The 19,620-nt window shown below is 48.5% G+C and overlaps 1 protein-coding gene across 1 annotated transcript in view; it reads left to right on the forward strand.

The window, feature by feature from the left end:
- The window catches only part of TNFRSF18 (TNF receptor superfamily member 18), a 41,872-nt gene extending 22,969 nt beyond the window's left edge, over window positions 1-18,903 (forward strand). Inside the window, exons 3-8 of the mRNA XM_075906350.2 lie at window positions 4,137-4,442; window positions 7,626-7,769; window positions 12,914-13,001; window positions 13,504-13,601; window positions 14,907-15,032; window positions 16,989-18,903. Of these exons, the coding sequence (XP_075762465.2) occupies window positions 4,310-4,442; window positions 7,626-7,769; window positions 12,914-13,001; window positions 13,504-13,601; window positions 14,907-15,032; window positions 16,989-17,125 (726 nt within the window). The 5' untranslated portion in view covers window positions 4,137-4,309 and the 3' untranslated portion in view covers window positions 17,126-18,903. The remainder of the gene's footprint in view (window positions 1-4,136; window positions 4,443-7,625; window positions 7,770-12,913; window positions 13,002-13,503; window positions 13,602-14,906; window positions 15,033-16,988) is intronic.
- Window positions 18,904-19,620: the final 717 nt, after the last annotated feature.

The raw sequence follows: 19,620 nt of genomic DNA on the forward strand, positions 1-19,620 counted from the left end.
ACACTGATTTGCACCAGCTCAGGATGTGGCTATTGGTTGCTAAGCAAGTGGATGGTAATTCAAGAATTTTACAGTCCAGCGTTTGCAAACGGTTGTAACACTCAGCACCACCAGATTTGGAAAAGATGTGTGATTGAGTTTGGTCTGCGGTGGTTAGGAATGCGAGGGTCAGACAGTCTCTGAAGCCTTTTATGGGAGCTTCGAAGCAGGTATGATAATGATTTAGAGATTGCGTGGAAACAAAGGGAATTTCTAGACTGAGAGGCTATGTCTACACTGGCACCCTTTTCTGGAAATGCTTAAAACGGAACAGTTTTCCGTTATAAGTATTTCTGAGAAAAGCGCGTCTACATTGGCAGGATGCTTTTCCGGAAAAGCACTTTTCCGGAAAAGCGTCCGTGGCCAATGTAGATGCGCTTTTCCGGAAAAAAGGCCCGATCGTCATTTTCGCAATCGGGGCTTTTTTGCGGAAAAGAAATCTGTGCTGTCTACACTGGCCCTTTTCCGGAACAGTTTTTCCGGAAAAGGACTTTTGCCCAAATGGGAGCAGCATAGTTTTTCCGGAAAAGCACTGACAATTTTACAGTAGATGGTTATTGCTTTTCCGGAAAAGCAAGCGGCCAGTGTAGACAGCTGGCAAGTTATTCCAGAAAAGCGGCTGCTTTTCCAGAATAAGTGGCCCAGTGTAGACACAGCCAGAATGTCTTGGGATAACTTTGCTCAATGTGTTAACATTTATTTATCAGACTTAGGGTATGTCTACACTACCCCGCTAGTTCGAACTAGCGGGGTAATGTAGACATACCGCACTTGCAAATGAAGCCCGGGATTTGAATTTCCCGGGCTTCATTTGCATAAGCGGGGCGCCGCCATTTTTAAAACCCCGCTGGTTCGAACCCCGTGCAGCGCGGCTACACGGGGCACGAACTAGGTAGTTCAAACTAGGCTTCCTAGTTCGAATTACCGTTACTCTTCATTTCACGAGGAGTAACGGTAGTTCGAACTAGGAAACCTAGTCCGAACTACCTAGTTCGTGCCCCGTGTAGCCGCGCTGCACGGGGTTCGAACCAGCGGGGTTTTAAAATGGCGGTGCCCCGCTTATGCAAATGAAGCCCGGGAAATTCAAATCCCGGGCTTCATTTGCAAGTGCGGTATGCCTACATTACCCCGCTAGTTCGAACTAGGAGGGTAGTGTAGACATACCCCTAGGGATTTGTAGTCTATGCCTCTGTGCAGTAAATAAATAGATTCCAAGTTAGAGCTCCTTAACTAGTTCAAAAACATGTTAGTCAGATAAGTGATTCAATACATCTTTCAACTCTCTTTATTCTATGAATAATAGATCATCAACGGGCAACCTAAGCTAGGGAGTAGGCTGCATGAGTGGTCCTCCTACATCTCAGTGGGCCACAAGATTGTTGTAACCAAGATGGTTTTCTGGGATAGAGTAGTTTTGCTCACTGCGCTGGCGTACCTAGAATTTGCGGGAGGTGCCGACTGAACGGTAGTAGCGCTTTGCTTGGCTGCGGAGGGAGCGCACGACTCTCAGAGTCAGTGTGATGTGCAATCGGCACTCCCCTCACTTCACACGTCCTGGTTTTACGCGTGTGACATTTTAGCAACACCGGTAGGGAAAAAACTACATCCTGTGCATGGGCAACAGTAAACAAAATGTCTGGTGGGCCACACACAGAACCCCAATGGGCCGTATGAAGCCCACAAGTTGCCCACTATTGATACAGAACTTCACATCCTCAGGAAGCGAGGTCGGCAGACCTATGGGATTATAGGGATGGGAAAGTGGTGACAATCCAGGCCCAGAGAATTTAGCCCCAAGCTGCCCTGGGAAGGATTCCATTTCCACAGAAAGCGTCTGACTGGAGCCGCTGAAAATTCTCTCTCTGGATAATATGGCGGGATTCACACATCAGCGATTCCTTTGAGGAGATGAGCAGGGGAGAGATAGCCCAAAGACTGGGTTACCCTCCCCAACAGAAATCCATGCTGGTGTTCAGAGCGACATCAAGCTCTCCTGGCATTAAATACAGGACACAAGACATAACGGGCCACATCAGACCCATGAGTTCAGCTAGCACAGTATCCCCCCACCCCCAAATCAATGGGCCCATCTGAATGCTAACACATCTCTTCTATCCTGGTGTGACAATTAGAGTCCAGACACCCCAGTGAGAGAAGAGGAGGTCTGCACCCCAGAGAGTACGCAATCAAACCTACTGGCTGAATGCAATGTTGCTATGTTTACAACAATGTCGAGTGAAGTCTTTTGGAAAGCTTGTAAGGTTCTCAACTCGATGGTTATTATGAAAGGTGTAGCCAGGCTGTGGTTGTAAACTGACGTAGGGATAAAACTGTGCTCATAATTCGTATTGCCTCCTGCAGCTCCACCTTGCAACGGGCAGGTTTGCCAGGCAGGGGCATAGTCAGCCTGCCTCCTCAGCCAGAGAAGACTAGCTCTAAGCACCTAGCATTGTACAACATAAAGCAAGGCAAGTGAAGGGCCATTCAGGTTATTGGGAAAACATTGCAACAGCTTGAAAACAAAAAGAAATCACAGTCTTCAAAAGGAAGTTCCTTCCTTCCTTCCTTCCTTCCTTCCTTCCTTCCTTCCTTCCTTCCTTCCATCCATCCATCTGTAAGGGGACTGTTACCCCTTACTAAAACTCTGTGGGAGTTTTTTGGTTTGCCAGCTCCCAGCTTCAGAAGGGGAAGGGTTCATGAGACTGACAGACCCCAGAGACAATGGAAAGCAGTCAACACTCTAGCTCAGCCTGACTGACAGGTTGTAAGCGGGGATTGTTCTGGCTCTCTCTGAGCAAACAGAGAGCTGAAAGAGTAGTGCAAGCTCTGTGAAGAAGTCCTGAAGCGACAGAACCAGACACAGACAGCCCGAGCAGTGCAAGCTGTGTGCAGAAGAAGTCCTGCCAAAGGAACAGAGAGCTGAGAGACTGCTAAGAGGAGCAAGCTGTGCTGAGGGGCAGTTTTTGCAGCAGCAGAGCCAGGCATACACAACTCAAGGAGTGCAGACCCTGTGTTGAGCAGCAGATTGGCAGTGCTCAGAGAGCCAAAAGGAACAGAGAAGCCACACAAGGAGCTGGAACTGGCCAAGCAGCACAGCCTGCAGCTGGATGTGGTGAGCACCTGGGACCAGCAAAGTGTGGGGAAAGGCTCTGGACTGGGAGAGGGGTCTGGCCACTTCGAGCTTGAGACTGTGTGGTCACTACCAGAGCTAGCGTGTCCTGCCTGTAGGCCCCCTGCAGCATATCCAGGGCCTCTAAGAAAGAGACTGTGGACTGTCCTTACACTCTGCAGACTGCTGTTTTGATGTCCCTGTGCTACAGAGCAGGGCTGTGTGTTCTCATTTAACCATTCTCATTTTTTCTTATTCTTTTCTCTTTAATCAGTTGATGTTTAATAAATTGTATTTGCTTTGAACCTTATGAAGTGATCACTGGGCCAAGAAGGCCTGCAGTGTAAAGAGAGCACCTCGGAGTGGGGACACCCTAACTCCTGCCCCTAGTGACTACAAGGTCAGGGATTAAGCCCCAGGAAACCTGGGCCCAGCCTTGTTGGGGTTTCAAGGGCTCTGCTACTCAGGAGAGTGGAGGGGGAGCCCTCAGGATCAGGGAGGCTGTGGGGTAAAGGAAGTGGGAGCGGGGACTCAGATCCTTTCGCTGGTTCATTTCACCGGGGTGTATAGAAGCCAGGAAAGTTCCCCACAATAGCGGGATCATTCCCCCGCTTACACATCCATCCAAAGTTCCCAGGTAGGTGGTGAAAGTACATCTTATTGGTCCTAATGATCCCCAAAACTTCAACAACTAAATGCAGTGGAGGCTGAAAACCTGGACTCCCCAGCATTGTCTACACAAGGAAGGATTCCAGAATAACTCCACATTCAACCCCTTTTTAAAATCCAAATTACCTTGCAAGTGTAGACAAAACCCTTTGAAAATCCAAGTCTGCATTGCTTATTTCAGGATGCTCCATCCTTACTGATGTCCTTTGTGAGTGGCCCCTTAACTCAGTCTGCGGTTGGAATTCCAGCTAGTTTGTATTGTGTTAAAATAACGAAGCCCTGCTCTTCCCCCCCCCCCCCCCGCCCCTCTTTGAAACAGAAACTGCGTACAGGAAGAAAACCACGTGTGTGCGGTAGCCACTTGCTACAAAAAGTGCTCTACCAGAGCAGAATGCATCAGAGAGACGGAAGACACTTGGCTGGGGCAGTGTTAAAGTAAACCCAGCCGCAGTGCCTGAGTGGCAGCCACCCACAGGGAAACCAGCTTGAGACATGACCAGGCAAAGAAGACTTCATCTCTCCAGTCAGGGCATCAGCTTGATTTTGTTGATGAACCTGTGGTTGCGGGTGGAGCTGGCTTTGGCGATCCAGGACCCGGTTACAAACTGTCTCCAGAGCAGCTCAGGTAAGAGAGGAGGGCAAGTGTCTTCTGTCTTGTCCCCATATTGCATGTTGACCACAGAATCAATGAGGCAAATTACAGAGTGACAGGAGCAGCAGTGTATTCAAAGGAAAATAGCAACAGAGGATTTCCTCCTTCTCATTATCAGACAGGGGCTTGAATGGCAAAATTCAGACTAAATGTAGCTTCTAGTTTTTGAACCTGCCTTAACTCAAAGGTTGCCGGTGGGGAGCTATGGGATTTGGAATTGCCTTTTTGGAGGCACAGGAGCAAGCTGCAAAATCCCAATCTGACGTTGCAGGTGGAACCCTCCCCAAGCTGAATCATGGTTTGTGTCTAGCATGTTGGGCCTCGCCCAGCTCTCCTTAGGATCGCAATGGAAAGGAAACCTGCTGCCTTGGGGAAGCTGCCCCTCAGGGTGGTAGCAGCCTCTGCATTTGGGCTAGATATGCTCCCATCTGTGGGACCAAAAGTGGGAGTGCTGGCTTCTCCCCCAGCCTTGCCATGGTGTTGCCAGTCACACCTTTGCCAAGTGGCCATTAAATGCCACAAAATCCCTGCTTCGCACAGGACTAAATGACAACCAAAGGTGCGAGATAATAGGAACCCAGGCCTGGAGGCTGGGGATCATTGCAAACGGTGCGCAGGTCTTAGGATGTTCATGGAAGAAGGTAACTAGGGCGTGGTGGATTCTCCATCCCTGAAGTCAAGACGGAGATGTCTTTCTAAAAGTTCTGGTGTAGCTCATTCAGCAGGTAGGGGTGGGATGCAGGAATTACAGGGTGACGTTCTTGGGCTTGGTTTATGCAGGAGGTCAGAGCAGATGCTCCTAATGGTCCCTTCTAGCTTTAGTATCTATAAACTGCCCCACCAGCATAGATCTAAGTGTAACCCACTAAGTGGCACTAAGACCACTGAGAAGGGAGAGCAAAGTTTGCTCTCTACAGCCCTAGCAAAGAGCCAGCTGGCTTTTAGCTCATGCTGTAGAGGCTCATGGCTTTAGCCCCTAAGGTCTCAGCTTCAATCCCACCTGCCGACGACCCAGGTCTGACAAGTTTTCATAAGGTACTTCTCATCTGGTCTCATGTCCTTAACAGTGGCCAGTGTTGGACTCCCCAGGAGCTGATGCTTGGCAGCAAGGGGACTGGGAGCCAAAGTAAATTTTACCCTGGAGAGTGTAACAGCCAATGTTGTTCTCATACAGAAATGGCAACTTCATGTAGGTGTGGTGCTCCAGTTTTTCCGCAGGCAGTTTTGCTGCCTAGATGAGGGTTTTGTTGCAGTCTGTGAAGGTGACCTCAGATTCCAGACAAGTGTAAAGGAGTGATGCTCTCACCCTGCCTGTCTCCTCCCAGCCTACACTTAAAGAGGCTTTTTAGTGCTAGGGGACAAAATTCAGTCATTTGGGGGCATGAATTGTAGTTGGTGAAGGGCTATGGAGTCTGCCCCTCCAAATTCATCAGTTTAAACCCCAGCAGAGGCGAACGGTCATTGGAACTCAAGTGAGCTCAGTAGCCTTTTGTGTAGGTGCATCTCGGCCCATTTTTCCAGTCTCACACATCCCCCTCAGCCAAACCATGTCTTTCAGCTGGCTGTCTCAACAAAAAGGCCACAGAGTGAAAGGACCATGGGGATGAAATTCCCCTTCAGCTACCAGCCAGCACACCAGTGGGGCAGCGTGGGAGGAGATGGCTTCACTGCTGCTGTTGATGCTGTGTGCACAGAGGGTTTCGGATTCCCAGGGCTGTGCCACTCCAGCACCGTTCACCAAAATGAACCTCCAGAAGAAAGAGGAGGGCAATCTCAGGTCAGCCAATGGCAGCTCAGCAAACCCTCAGGCCTTTCTCCTCGACTGAGTAACTGGACTTGGCTACCAATGGAGGGTCATCAGGACTGGCTCATTATTAGCCTGTCATTCACAGGCTTTTAATGCACGGAGCAAAGAATTATAATCTCTCTTGTCTCCTGCTGTCTGCTTCCTTTAATTGCCAAAGTCATTCCATTACTCTGTCTCCAAACCATCCCAGAATGGAAAAAAATACAAGGGGCCAATGTGTGACAGGTAGACTGGTGAAAGGCCCAGGGGAAAGGCCCAGCCCCCTGGTACATACCAGCATCAGCTCAGGAAATTGCTCTGGGTTGACCACTGCCACACACTTTTTCATTTGACGTCCTACTGCACTAACCTGTACTTTCCCTGTATCGCTCTCAATATCATCCAAGTGCTAGGTGACCACACCGCTCTCTTTCCTCTAAACAGCCCCCCAGGAGCTGGTATCACAAGCTCTGGCCCTGACTCATGTGGTCAGGGCTTCATGTTCACGACCTCCGGTGTTGCTCACTGTTAGCTTTTCTGTTCTGTTCTGTTCTGTTTTTTTTTTTTTAAAAGAGTATGTCAGAAATAGACGTGGGCTGAGTTCAGCTCTGGGATTGGAGCTGGGCTTCTCCAGATTCGGAAAGGGGGAGGGGTTGGCTCCATGGTTTTGATTTGGAGCCAGCTCTTTCTCTCTCAATATATTTTGGGAGCAAGTGTCTGAATGCAAGGGAGAGAATGAGAACCGGGCCCTGGTGGCCTGGAATCCTGTGAGCAGCCCTCAGACGCGGGGGCTTTGCCTCGCAGTGCCATGCATTGCCACCTGACTGGAAGCCCGAGGGCTAAAGGGAGGGTCTGTTCCTGGGTGGCGCTCCTTGTGGGAGCTGGGGTTGTTCAGCGCCCATTACCTCAGAGTACCAAGGCCTGACATTTGCCCTGAGTACCAGCGGATTGCAACTGTCTGCATGTTTCGTATGAAACATTGTGTGCTGAGACCTACAGGCCTCATTGGCAGCATTTTCCCATTAAATGTGGGGACAATCACAGACTTCTGGCCCACAGGCTGCACATGCGTTTACCTGTCCGGACAATACACTTGGTTCCAGGCACCCCAATATGCTGGAGGAGTCACAGTGGCTCAGATCCTCCACATTTTACCTCAGTGTCACCCCTCTGACTGAAAGAGAGTCCTCCTGGATTTCACCCAGTGTTGCTGAGAGCATATTTGGCTCTGTGCCTTTATAGCTTTCCCAGAGTCACCCTCCTGCCTAGAAGGAGATTCTCCAGAATCATCCAGTAACACTCATGGTTAAATAACATGCACCAGTTTTTGGTCTCCGTCATTCCAGGCAAATCTCACCCTTTGCTTTTAGTGACATGTGGCCTTTCGGATCTATGCCCCAACATCCTGAAGCTGACCGGGAATTGTAAACCTGGGGAGCTGTGTGGTAATCTTCCGTGTACAATCTGCACTCCACTGCCGCAGTGCAAGGCCGGGATGGAGCTGAACAAATCAGGTAACTTTTGGAACACAAACAGACCCGCCAAGTTGAGTGCTGTAAAGGTGGCGAGGGGAGGGAGTTAGTGGCCACTGCATATACATCTGCTACATGGGCGCATTCTGGAAGCCTTGTGGTGGTAAGGGGGAGACGTGGGGTAGCAGGCCAAGCATCTGCTTGGAAGTGGCTCAAGTTCATGAAAAGAATTGTTCATATCTTGGGGGAGGAAAGCCCATTCATTAGCTCTTTCTGAGCTATTTTGCAGCTTTAAAACACTGGCGGTGGCAGGGGAGGAAGGGAGTTGTGAAATGCTTACTCCAAACAGGCAAAATGTCAAAATTCTTCACGTTGCACTGCAAAATGTGTGTCTAGTATTTTACTCGATAATGAGACCATTTGGGGGCATTCAGGAAGTACAGTGGGAGGGGAGCAACTGCCCATGGCCCAGTCATTCAAAGGAGCCCTTTAAATCGCTGCCAGAGTGCCACACGCCATGCTCCAGTGCCCTCTGGACAGCGCTGAGGGCTGGCTGCCCTGGCCCCACCCCTTCTGCCTGAGGCTCCACCTCTTCAGAAGTGCAGAGTCTCCCCCCCTGCTCCCCCCAGCTCCTGCAACTTGCCCCGGGGCCTGGTAGGTCTGTCGGATCCCCAGCTGAGGAGTGTGATATAAAAATGATTGATGGACAGAGTGAAAATTAGGCCAGATTTTACTCCAAGAGTCCACTTTCTGAGTATCAGAGGGGTAGCCGTGTTAGTCTGAATCTGCAAAAGCGACGAGGAGTTCTGTGGCACCTTATAGACTAACTGAAGTGTAAGAGCATAAGCTTTCGTGGGCAAAGACCCACTTCGTCAGATGCATGCATGTGACGAAGTGGGTCTTTGCCCACGAAAGCTTATGTTCCTACACTTCAGTTAGTTTATAAGGTGCCACAGGACTCCTCGGCACTTTCTGAGTGTAAACCAAAATGGCTCACAGGGGAGGGGAGGGGAGAGTTCATGACACTGAGCCGCTTTCATGAAGTACTAGGTTTCTCATCTGATTGCAAATACTTTGCACCACTCAGGAGTATAACAGTGAGCACCCAACAAAGGGGAAATGAAAAGGGAACTAAAAGAACCAGTCTAGAGGAAAAGCGGTTGGAATAGCACATTTTAATTTACCAACGAATCCCAGTTTGACATTGTTTTTTAGCACTGAGGAGGAAGGGCGGAGTTGCGGCTGGGGCCTAGAAGATGTGGACTCATGCTGCAGCCCAGCAACATGCAGGCTTCTTGTGAGACTTTGGCGGGAAAGACTAATCTCTCACTGCCTTGTTTCTTATGTATCAAAGAGAGAGAATGAGGGTATGTTTACACTACTCCGCTAGTTCGAACTAGCGGGGTAATGTAGGCATACCGGAGTTGCAAATGAAGCCCGGGATTTGAATTTCCCGGGCTTCATTTGCATAAGCAGGGCGCCGCCATTTTTGAACCCCGTGCCGTTCGAACCCCGTGCTCGTTCGAACTCCACGAGGAGTAACGGTAGTTCGAACTAGGAAGCCTAGTTCGAACTACCTAGTTCGTGCCGTGTGTAGCCGCGTGGCACAGGGTTCGAACGAGCGGGGATTTAAAAATGGCGGCGCCCGCTTATGCAAATGAAGCCCGGGAAATTCAAATCCCGGGCTTCATTTGCAATTGCGGTATGCCTACATTACCCTCCTATTTCGAAATAGCAGGGTAGTGTAGACATACCCTGAGACTTCCCTACCTTGTAGGGTGACTCAAGGTGATAGCTCCATACATGTGGAAGGTGTGCTCAGATATTACAGTGGGGCCCAAACCAAGAGGTGGATTTTTAAGGATCGGGCTGATTCAAAACCCATTAAATTCAATTGGAAGAGGCCCATTGGTTTCATTGTGACGTTTTCAAAATGCCCTGTTTGATTTCTTGAGACAAAAGGACCTTTTGTTTTGAAATTTTAGAATGTTTAGACCAGAGGTGAGAAACCATTTTTCTATCAGGGCCGCTGATCCACAGAAAAAAATCAGTCAGGGCCCACACAGAGCCCCATGAGTCAGAAATCTTGGGGCTTCTCTTTGGCTCTAGGGGTGGGTCCAGAAATGAGAAGTTCAGAGTGTGGAGTGGGGCTCCAGGCTGGGGTAGGGAGTTGAGGTGTGAGAGGAGGTAAGGGCTCTGGCTGGAGTTGCGGGCTGTGGGGTGGGGCCAGGAATGAGATAGGGGGCTGGAGTATAGGGAGAGGTTCAGGGTGCAGGCTCTGGGAGGCAGCTTGGGTGCAGGAGGGGGCTCAGGGTTGGTGGGGGTGAGGTCTGCTAGGGAGTGGGAGAGGGTTCCAACCTGGGGCATGGAAGTTGGGGTGCGAGCTCCAGTCGAGCAGTGCTTACCTCAGACAGCTCCCAGTCAGTGGCGCAGTAGAAGTAAGGTGGAGTTCCTGCCTGCCCACCTTGGTTCCACGCTGCTTCCCAAAGCAGCTGCCACGTCCATTCCTTATCTGGGAGAGACAGGCAGCTCTGTGCAGTACGTGCTACCATGCCCTCAGATACCGCCCCTGCAGCTCTCTTTGGCCACAGTTCCTGGCCAATGGGAGCTATGGAGCTGTTGCTGCGGGTGGGGACAGTACACAGAGCATCCCTGATTGCTCCTCTGACAAGGGGATGCAGGGACATGCCACTGAGCCGGTGTTCATGGCTCTGGCCCTGCCGGGGGTCCCAAGGCTGGGGCTTCTGGCCCACAGTGTGGAGTCTTGCCACCTGCCACATGAAATGAACCAGTAGGCCAGTTCCCACCCCTGATTTAGACTAAAAAAAGGGTGGAGGGCAAGGTCAAAATCAAAATGGGACATTTTGAAATGATGGAAACAAAACATTTTGTTTGACCCGAACCAAACGTTATTTCATTTTCTCTCTGTGGCATCCCAGACAAGAATGCTCCTGCCACCTCCTCGTAGGGGACCAATCTCCAATCTAAGGGAACCTCCCTCTTCAGGGAAATGAGTGGTCCTGTAGCACCTTAGGGTATGTCTAGACTACATGGCTTTGTCGCCAGAGCCATGTAGATTAGTTTATTAGACATACCCAAATGAAGTGGTGATTTAAATAATTGCTGCTTCATTTAAATTAAAATGGCTGCCGCGCTGAGCCGATCAGCTGTTTGGCGGCACAGCACTGTAGTCTGGATGCTCCGTAGTCGACATCAAAGGCATTTGTCGACCTCCCTGGTAAATCTCATCCCATGAGGCATAACGGGGAGGTTGACAAATGCCTTTGATGTCGACCGCGGAGCGTTCAGACTACAGCGCTGTGCCGCCAAACAGCGCGGCACAGCGCAGCAGCCATTTTAATTTAAATGAAGCGGTGATTATTTAAATGGCTCTGGAGACAGAGCTTTTATCAAGAGCTTTTGTGGGCACAACCCACTTCTTCAGATGAGTGGAGCAAAAGCAAGTCACATAGAAAGGCTTATGGGGGAATGCATAGGGCCCCGTGCATTCTAAGGATGGCCCTGCCTGACAGGTGTTGGTCCAATCAATGATCACAAATCTCCAGTTATGGAGATTCCTTAAAACACCCTTGGAAGGCTAGTCCGAGCATTTTTCTACCTTCAGAATTTGTAAAGGTGTCCTGATATCTAATTGAAATCTCCCTTGCTGCAGATTAAGCCCATTACTTCTTGTCCAGCTTTCATTGGACATGGAGAACAAGTGTTGAGATATTCATGAGATATTGAGAGATTGCTTTCAGGCCCCCCTCAGTTCTCATTTATCTAGACTTGCCTCATTTTGTTAACCTTTCCTCATAGATCCAGTTTTCTCACCCTTTTCTCATCTCTGTTGCTCTCCTCTGGACTCTGACCAGTTTGTTCACATCCTTCCAAACATGTGGCACTCACAACTGGACAGGGCATGCCAACTGAGGTCTGAACAAATAGAGGGTTGAGTATAATGAGACAATTATTTTGGATGTCTGACATACCATCTGGTTAATATACCTTGTGACCCCAGAATACTGCCTCTTTTCACATCTGCATTACGTGGTTGGCTCATATTCAATTTGTGACCCCGTATAATCCCCAGTTCCTTTTCAGCAGAGCTAATACCTAGTCAAATTGTTCCCCATTTTGTAGTTGCACGTTTTATTTTTCTTTCCTAAATGAAATACATTCCCCTTGTCTTCACTGAATTTAATCTTGTTGATTTTAGGTCAGTTCTCTTAATTTGTCATGGTCATTTTGAATTCTTATCCTGGCCTCCAAAGTATTTGCAGCCTCTCCTAGTTTGGTGTCATCTGCATTCTTTATAAGCATACTCTCCACTCCATTATCTGAGCTATTAATGAAAATATTGAATAAATCTCTGGATCTCTGTAGAACACCTTTCCAATCTGGCAGTGAGCCACTGATAACTTCTCTTTCAGTATGGTCCTTCAACCAGTTGTGTTGATGCTTTATAGTCATTTCATCTAAACCACATTTCACAGGTTTGCTTGTGAGCATATTATGTGGGACTGTGTCAAAACAACAGTGTGCTTTACTACAATCAAGATATATCATGTCTACTGCTTCCCACCTGTGCACTAGGTCTGGACAAAGAAGAAAATGAATTGATTAGTCATGATTTATTCTTGACAAATCTATTCTGGTCCTTCCTTATAACCTTTCTATTTTCCAGGTGCTTACAAACTGGCTGCTTATTTATTCTTTCCAGTACCTTTCCAGGTACTGAAGTTAAGAAGGCCAGTCTATAATTTCCTAGGTAGCTTTGTTTCCTTATTTAAAGACAGGTGCTGCGTTTGCCCTTTTCTAGTCTTCTGGCACCTCACCTTTCTTCCATGAGTTTTGAAAGATAACTGCTAATGGCTCTGAGATTGCTTCAGATAGTTGTTTATATACCCTAGAATGAGTTTCATCAGCCCCTGCCAGCTAAATACATTTAATTTATGTAAATATTCTTTAACCTATTCTTTCCCTATTTTGACTTGAATGCCTTCCTTCTTGTTAATATTAATTGTGTTGAATATTTGGTCTCCATTAAACTCCTCAACTTTCTTGATGTCATCAGTTATTAGCTCTCCTCTTCATTCTCCATGTTGATGCTCAAATTCTTGAAGATAGACCCTATTTGTCATCCTAGGCTCCCCAGAAGTAACCTTCTTTCTTTTGTCTCCTAGGCACTGATCACTTCAAATTCACCTGTGAACCATGTAAAAAAGGAACTTATTCTGACACTGTGAACAGCTGTTGCAAGCCTTGGACTAAGTATGTATTTATGGATAGATCTCTTTTTTGGGGCATTCATGATACATACTCCATGTGGCTAATTTTTAATTTTTCTAAAAATTGAAAGCCACCGTAATGAATTATCTAAGAGTCTGCTGTGTTAGGATTACGGGAGTTTTTCCTTGGCAGGTTACCACATAAATCTTTTCTTTGGTTTTATACCTAACCAATCTTAAAGTGAAACTCAATGAAGACAAAAAACCTCTGTGTTTCACCTCCTTTCAGGTCAAAGCCACAAACTTACGCAAGTGTGGATATGGTTTGAAAGTCGGCCTGGGTGGGATTAAAGATCAATTAACTTCTCAGCAGAACCTGTCCAGTGTATCCGATGGGGGCAGGTGTACTTTGGCCACCTGTAAACTAAGCAAATAAAAAAGTAAAGGAAAGAGAGATGGGGGATGGGGAGAGAAGGAGGAAGTGGGCGGAGGGCGGCAAAAACAGGTAGAGAGTTGTTCTGAACAATGCTTTCTCTTTTTCTTAGATGTGAGAATTCTGGATTACGAACAATCATACCAGGAAATTTTACCCATAATGTAGAATGTGGAATTTCCAGAGATGTGCCCCTACCTGGGGAGCAAGGTATATCCTGGGTGATGGACCGTTTACTTCAAACTCTTCCTTTCCTCGAGGCATTTAAGAACGTGACCAATGTTTCCTCAGTGTTCCTAAACTGCATGATAGCACAGCCCCACATCTGCTTAATCAGCTCCACCCAGTCAGGGGCTCAGGGTTTAAGCAGCTGCAGGGCTTTGCTGCCTTGTGGTTTAGAGGGAACACTGACTGTGACCCTCAGACAAAAGCATGATCCTGGGTTTGTGCCATCATGGTTTCTTGGCATGGAAATAACCCTTGAATTTTCTGCAGTATTTCTGAAGCAGCACAACTTGCTGAGCAGGGCAGATTTGAACATCAAGGGAACATTATTGATAACAACCCTCAAAGGGCCAGGAGGAGAAATGCAGGGGTGGTAAGAGAATGGTTCCTTAGCAAACAGCTGCGCAGAGTTTTCCATCCGGCATCTGCTGCTCTTTAATTGGGCTTTCTCAAGAGACACAATTTAGCAGTTAGTCACCCACGTTTAAACTTCCTTCTGTCTCTGGCTCCCCACCACGTGCCCCTTGTGGGCCCCACTCACCGAGATGTGAATGAGCAGCAGAACCTGGAAATTCAAGTTCCAGATAGAAAAAAATAGTGGGCCTCATCCTGACAGGTACCAGGCATCTCTGGTGAGGTACTCAGAATCCTCAACTGTCATAGGTCATTGGAGCTGAGGGAACTCTGGCACCCAGCCTCTCGACTGCAGATATCTTTCATTATATTGGACCAGATTACCTCGTTGACTTCACTAGAGCTGCAACTGGGGTGAATGTTTGATCCATTGTATGTTGTCTTCCTTCAGGGAAACCTTGGGCGGGCTTTGACTTGCACCTATTGAAGTCAAAGGTAAATGGATGAGGCGGAAGTGCTGTAGACATACTAGGTCATCGTTATGGAAAGAGATGGATGCCTTGTGGTTAAGCAATGTAGCGATCATGCATGCTATTCGTGTTTAAAGAATGCAGAGATCATGCATGCTATTTATGTTTAAAGAATGCAGAGATCATGCATGCTATCCGTGTTTAAGCAATGTAGGAATCATGCATGCTATCCATGTTTAAGCAAGGTAGCGATCATCATGCTATCCATAAACAATGATCTCCTGCACACACGATCACTGGCCAGTTCTGTGCTTAATAACCTGTTCTGTGGTTTTCCCTGCTTAATGGCTTTGCCAGTTTCGTGGTTCCCTGTCTGACTTAAGCACCTCTCTTTCATTTCCTTGGAAGCTGTGGTTTCACTGTTATCTGTGGTCATGTATTTCATTTCACTCCCCCTCCTCCTCAGATCCCAAGTACACCACCATCCTGGCAATACTGGCTGCACTGGGCATATTCATTCTCATCCTGATGACCTTCTTCCTCCACCTTTGCTTATGGACCCTGAAGAAAGAGAAACTCCTCATAATCGAAGGTCAGTGCAGCTGAAGGGAGGAAGGGATGGGTCAGAGGGCAAGGTCCTAGCCTAGGGCTTGGTAGACTTGGCTCAAATCCCTGCTTCACCACTGACTTCAGATGTGACCTTGGGTGAGCAGCTTCAGTTTATGTCTACACTGCAGTCAGAGGTGTGATTGTCACTTTGGTAGTAAGGCTTAAAATAGCATTCAGTATGGCAGCATGCACTTCCATGCAGGCTGTGCAAGTGGATATGTACTTGCACTGCAAGCTCGTGCTGTTGAGTCTTCCTTGCTATTTTTAGCTATGCTGGCTGGATTAAAGCTCACATGCGTATGTCTACTGGAGTCGCATGTCTGAGTGCAGTGTAGACCTCGCCTAAACCTGTCTGTGCATTTGTCTTCCCCTCCCTTCTGCAGAGGGCTATTGCAAAGGGAGATATGCTTAGGACAGAGAGCTGCTCAGAGTTATAGAAAGCTAGGGTTGCCAGGTGTCCGGTATTGACCCGGACACCTAAAATGTCCGGTATTTTCTGATTTTTTCCCAGCCAGGAGGCGAAAATCCCGGGTGCTTATCGGGTTCCGCAGGGGAGCTGTCCAGCCCGGAGCAGGGAGACAAGATGGCGGACGGCCGCTGGCAGCCTGTTAGGGCAAAAAGCCTCAAAAGCATTTCTTAAAGGGGCAATGCTGGGTTTTTTTTAAAAAAAAAAATTAATTTTTTGTTTTGTTTTACAGTTCTCGGGTCCCCCCCCCCCCCTTTTTCTTTTCTTTTCTTTTTGGCTCAACAATTTTGGTCTCCTCCCTTTTTTTTCTCAACAGAATTTTTTCCCCAGTGGTTTTTTTTGGAGGGGAGGGTGTTCGGTATTTTTTGCTAAATCATCTGGCAACCCTTTGGAGAGTAATGGGGGCTGTGTGGCTACAGATGCAATGTGTGTCAATGAAGCAGACTCTCTGGAGGTAGAGGTGCTGCTTCTCGGTTTGCTTACATAGCAGCAAGCGGCGGGGGAGCTGGTTTTGTGTGATCAGACTGTGTGCACAAGTATTTGTGGCCTGCAGAGTGAGTGTGTGTGCGAGGAAGGAACAAGCAGAGATTATATGGCCAGGACTTGGAAAAGTATAATCTAGTTCAGAATCTTGGTCTCTATATAGAACAGAGCCCCCCTCCCACCACCGAGGGTCAAATTTTCATTTGCACTAAGTGCAATGACACCCTGGCAGAAGTGCAGTGAGGCTTGTAAGTGGGAGTAACCACATTCACACATAGTCGAAGACTTCCTCACCCTGTCTGAGCAAAGCAAAGGGACCTTAGGGTATGTCTACACTGCAAGAAAAAGCCCCTTGGCAAAGTGTGTCACAGCCTGGGTCAACTGCTGGACTTGCGGGACTCCCGCTGCCGGGCGAAGAGGACCAGGGTAGAGTTAGGGCTCAGCCTGGGCTCCAAAAGCCAGTGTGGGGGGAGGGAGTCAGAGCCCGAATGTATACACTGCTACTTTATCACCCAGGCTCTGAGACTCGCTGCCACAAAGGGGCTCCCTGCAGTGTAGACACACCCTGAGTGTCAATCTGCCCCAGTGTTATTTACAACGTGCCAGACATGTCCTTCCAGGCTGATGATTCAGCCATTTGAAGGCAGAAATGAGGCAATCCCTGGCAGAGTGCCTGGCCTGTGGGTTCCCTATGTGTTCTACTTCCGGGCAGGCACTTCAAAGCAGGTGGTACTAGCCACTGGGTTGAGGTGTTCACATGGATTTTCCACATGGGTTGCCGCAGCTCAGATGTTTGTGGACGTCACCTGGACTCATTCCAAGCTCTGAGGTGATACAAAACCCTAACTCCTCAGGCTGAGCAGCAAGTGTGGGCTCATTCATCGCCACATGTGGGGCACCTGTCAGGCCTCCCCATGAAATGTTGCTTCCTCGGTGCACGGCTTTGTTCCTTACAACCGCAACCCTAACATCTGCTCATTCCCTGGGCAGAGCCTGACCATGCCAACCTGATGCCTGCATGCACCCTGGTCGAAGACTCCTACAGCTGCCAGTACCCAGAGGAAGAACATGGAGGCAAAACCGTGGACGGAAAACCCTCCTATTGCTCCTCTGTGGAGCCACACTGAAGCTGCAAGGTGGTGTGCGAGCTGCTACAAGCAGAGCAGAGCCGGGCTTGTCTTTTTAAACATAGAAATGGAAAGGGGGCAAAGGTGCAATTTTAAACCTAGCGCTGAAAAGCGGGCTTTGGGAACCGACTTTGTGTTAGAAATTGAGGAAGAACCAGCGCAAGGTGACATTTCATGCAGCCAGAGCCCCAGCGGCATGTTCCCCCTTCTCTGAGTCAAGGGTCTTTTGGACTCAGTCTGGGACCAGTGTATCCAGATCTGATTATTTCCCTAGGCATCACTTGCTCATGACCCTGAGGTTCCTCCCTTCTCAAGTTACATTTCCATGGAGTGTCAGGGTCCCTGTAGGAGGCCTCTGTCCTGGACATGACAATATGTCCCTGGGGAACTTCATTGTAGTTTTCATCATTTGCATTGCCAGTCTGGCAGATGTGCCTGCTGGGTTTACATGAAGTGTGGCTGAAGGGCCATATAGAGTGTGCAATACAGCGCTCGACCATACTTTCATTCCTCTCGTGCTGAATTGCCTTCCATCTGTAGGTGGAAAGGGGAGTTCCATCTGACTGTGTGAAGTGCTTTGCTCTCTGTGGTGGAAACAGGATTTCCTGGATGCTTGTGTGGAAGGTGCGAATTTCTTCACAAACCTCCTGTCCCTGTATCGTTTCCAGTCGGAGACTGGTGCTGCGCGTCAGTGTCTCTGAGCCCCGCTGTGGGGACAATCAAAGAAAGGCCCTTGCAGAGAGTTGTTCAGCAGAGCAAGAGCTGTGGGTTAGCTAGGGGAAAACACGGGGGCATCTCACCTCAGAGAATATTTGTTTCCATGGAGGATTTTCTCCCGTGAAGCCATTTTTATTTGAGGGATAGTCAATTAAAAACAGAAACTCTCACCTGAGGTCTGGGCAATCCCAACTGTGAAGCTATTGCTTTGTAAATTATCCTCCCCAGCTTCTGCAGCAACCAGAAGAAGAATAGGGAAAACCCAACAAAGCCAGGACTTGTATTCTGGGGCAAAGCCAAGAGAAAATTGTGCCTCCAAGTTTATCTCTTCATCTAGTATAAGTTGGCAAAGTGCAATGGATGTGACCAGTGATTTCTGTGGGGCCACGCTGATGTACCCCAGCTGATGCTCTTGCCCCAGAAGTTTTATGAGAAATTATATTAAGCTAGAACCTCAGATTTTCACAGGGAACCAACACTGGTAGCATGAGTGCCCCTCCCCCCCCATCATTTAATTCAATTTAAAAGGCCAACTCCTAATCTTTGGGAGTCTCCTCCTCTTTCTACCGAGCTACCTTGATTTGTGTCAGCTGAAGATGTGGGTCTCTGGCTAAGACTCGGTGTCAACCATCAGATGGCTATGTAGTTTCCCACTCTGCCTCCACCTCCCCCGTCTGCTTCCAGGAAAGAACAATAACCTTGGAGCGAAATCTCTTGATGACTAAAAGCTCCCTGAACCTGAGCTTCTGAGTCAGACTTCATATAAAGAAAATGCAAATACCACCTACCTCAAACCAGGATGTCAGTTTCCTCCTCTGATGTCTGGGGAGATAAGGAAGTGACGCTGATAAGACAAGCACTGGAAATTTGAATGCGTGGTAAAGAGAAATTTCATTTTTCTTATTAAATGATAATAACATTTGTTATATTTAGCTGTCCAGACAAGTAAAAATAAATGAATGAAGTCCCAGTGATGAGGCCTGCTCAACAGAGGACTCTCCTCAGCTGGGAAGTATTTTCAAAGCAGTTCTATTTGTCTCTACAGGTTGAACCTCTTTAGGCGGTACAATTCCTGGCTGGACTTATCCATTTGTGCACAGATTAGCTGCTGTTCCCCACAGCCTGTTGGAATCCCATGGACATCATCCCAGGGGGGAGAAAGCCTTCCTGGTTTGATCACTTTATTTATTGGCTGCTGCTTCTTGGAGAGAGAAATAATCTAAGGGATTGGGTAAAGATGAGGAATAAAACCCTTAAGCCCAAGCCTCAGCCTTCTGCAGGAAAGAGCATTCATGATAGAGAGTCAGAGTGTTTCAGGCTAGAAGGGCCGAATCATTGAGGACAGTGGCTCTCAAATCCACTCAAGGCAGACCTTTCTGTGGACCACCAGGCAACCACTGATGATGACAAAATGGGTGCAGGAGCAGGCTGGGTGGTCTGGCTGGGAGGGAGGGTGCAGAAGCAGGGTGGGAGTAGGGGAGGGTCTAACCAGGAGACAGGTTGGGTGCAGGAGCAGGGTGGAGCATCTGGGTGAAAGGGAGTGTGCAGGAGTGTCCTGAAAGTGTGGGGGTCTCGGTGAGAGGGGGTGAGTGTGAGGGCAATGGGGGTGATGGGGCTGGGCATGAGGGGGATGGGATGCGCTTACCTGGCTTTATGCCACCTCCTGCATCCAGGCACAGCTCCCCACTACTCCCATTGGCTGTGATTCTGGCCAATGGGAGCAGCAGAGAAAGCCTCCAGATGAGCAGTTTCCTGCGCTGCCATTCCCCCAGCTGGCC

The sequence above is a fragment of the Pelodiscus sinensis genome, chromosome 24, assembly GCF_052426305.1.
Source record: "Pelodiscus sinensis isolate ZL-2025 chromosome 24, ASM5242630v1, whole genome shotgun sequence".
NCBI classification, from domain to species: Eukaryota; Metazoa; Chordata; order Testudines; family Trionychidae; genus Pelodiscus; species Pelodiscus sinensis.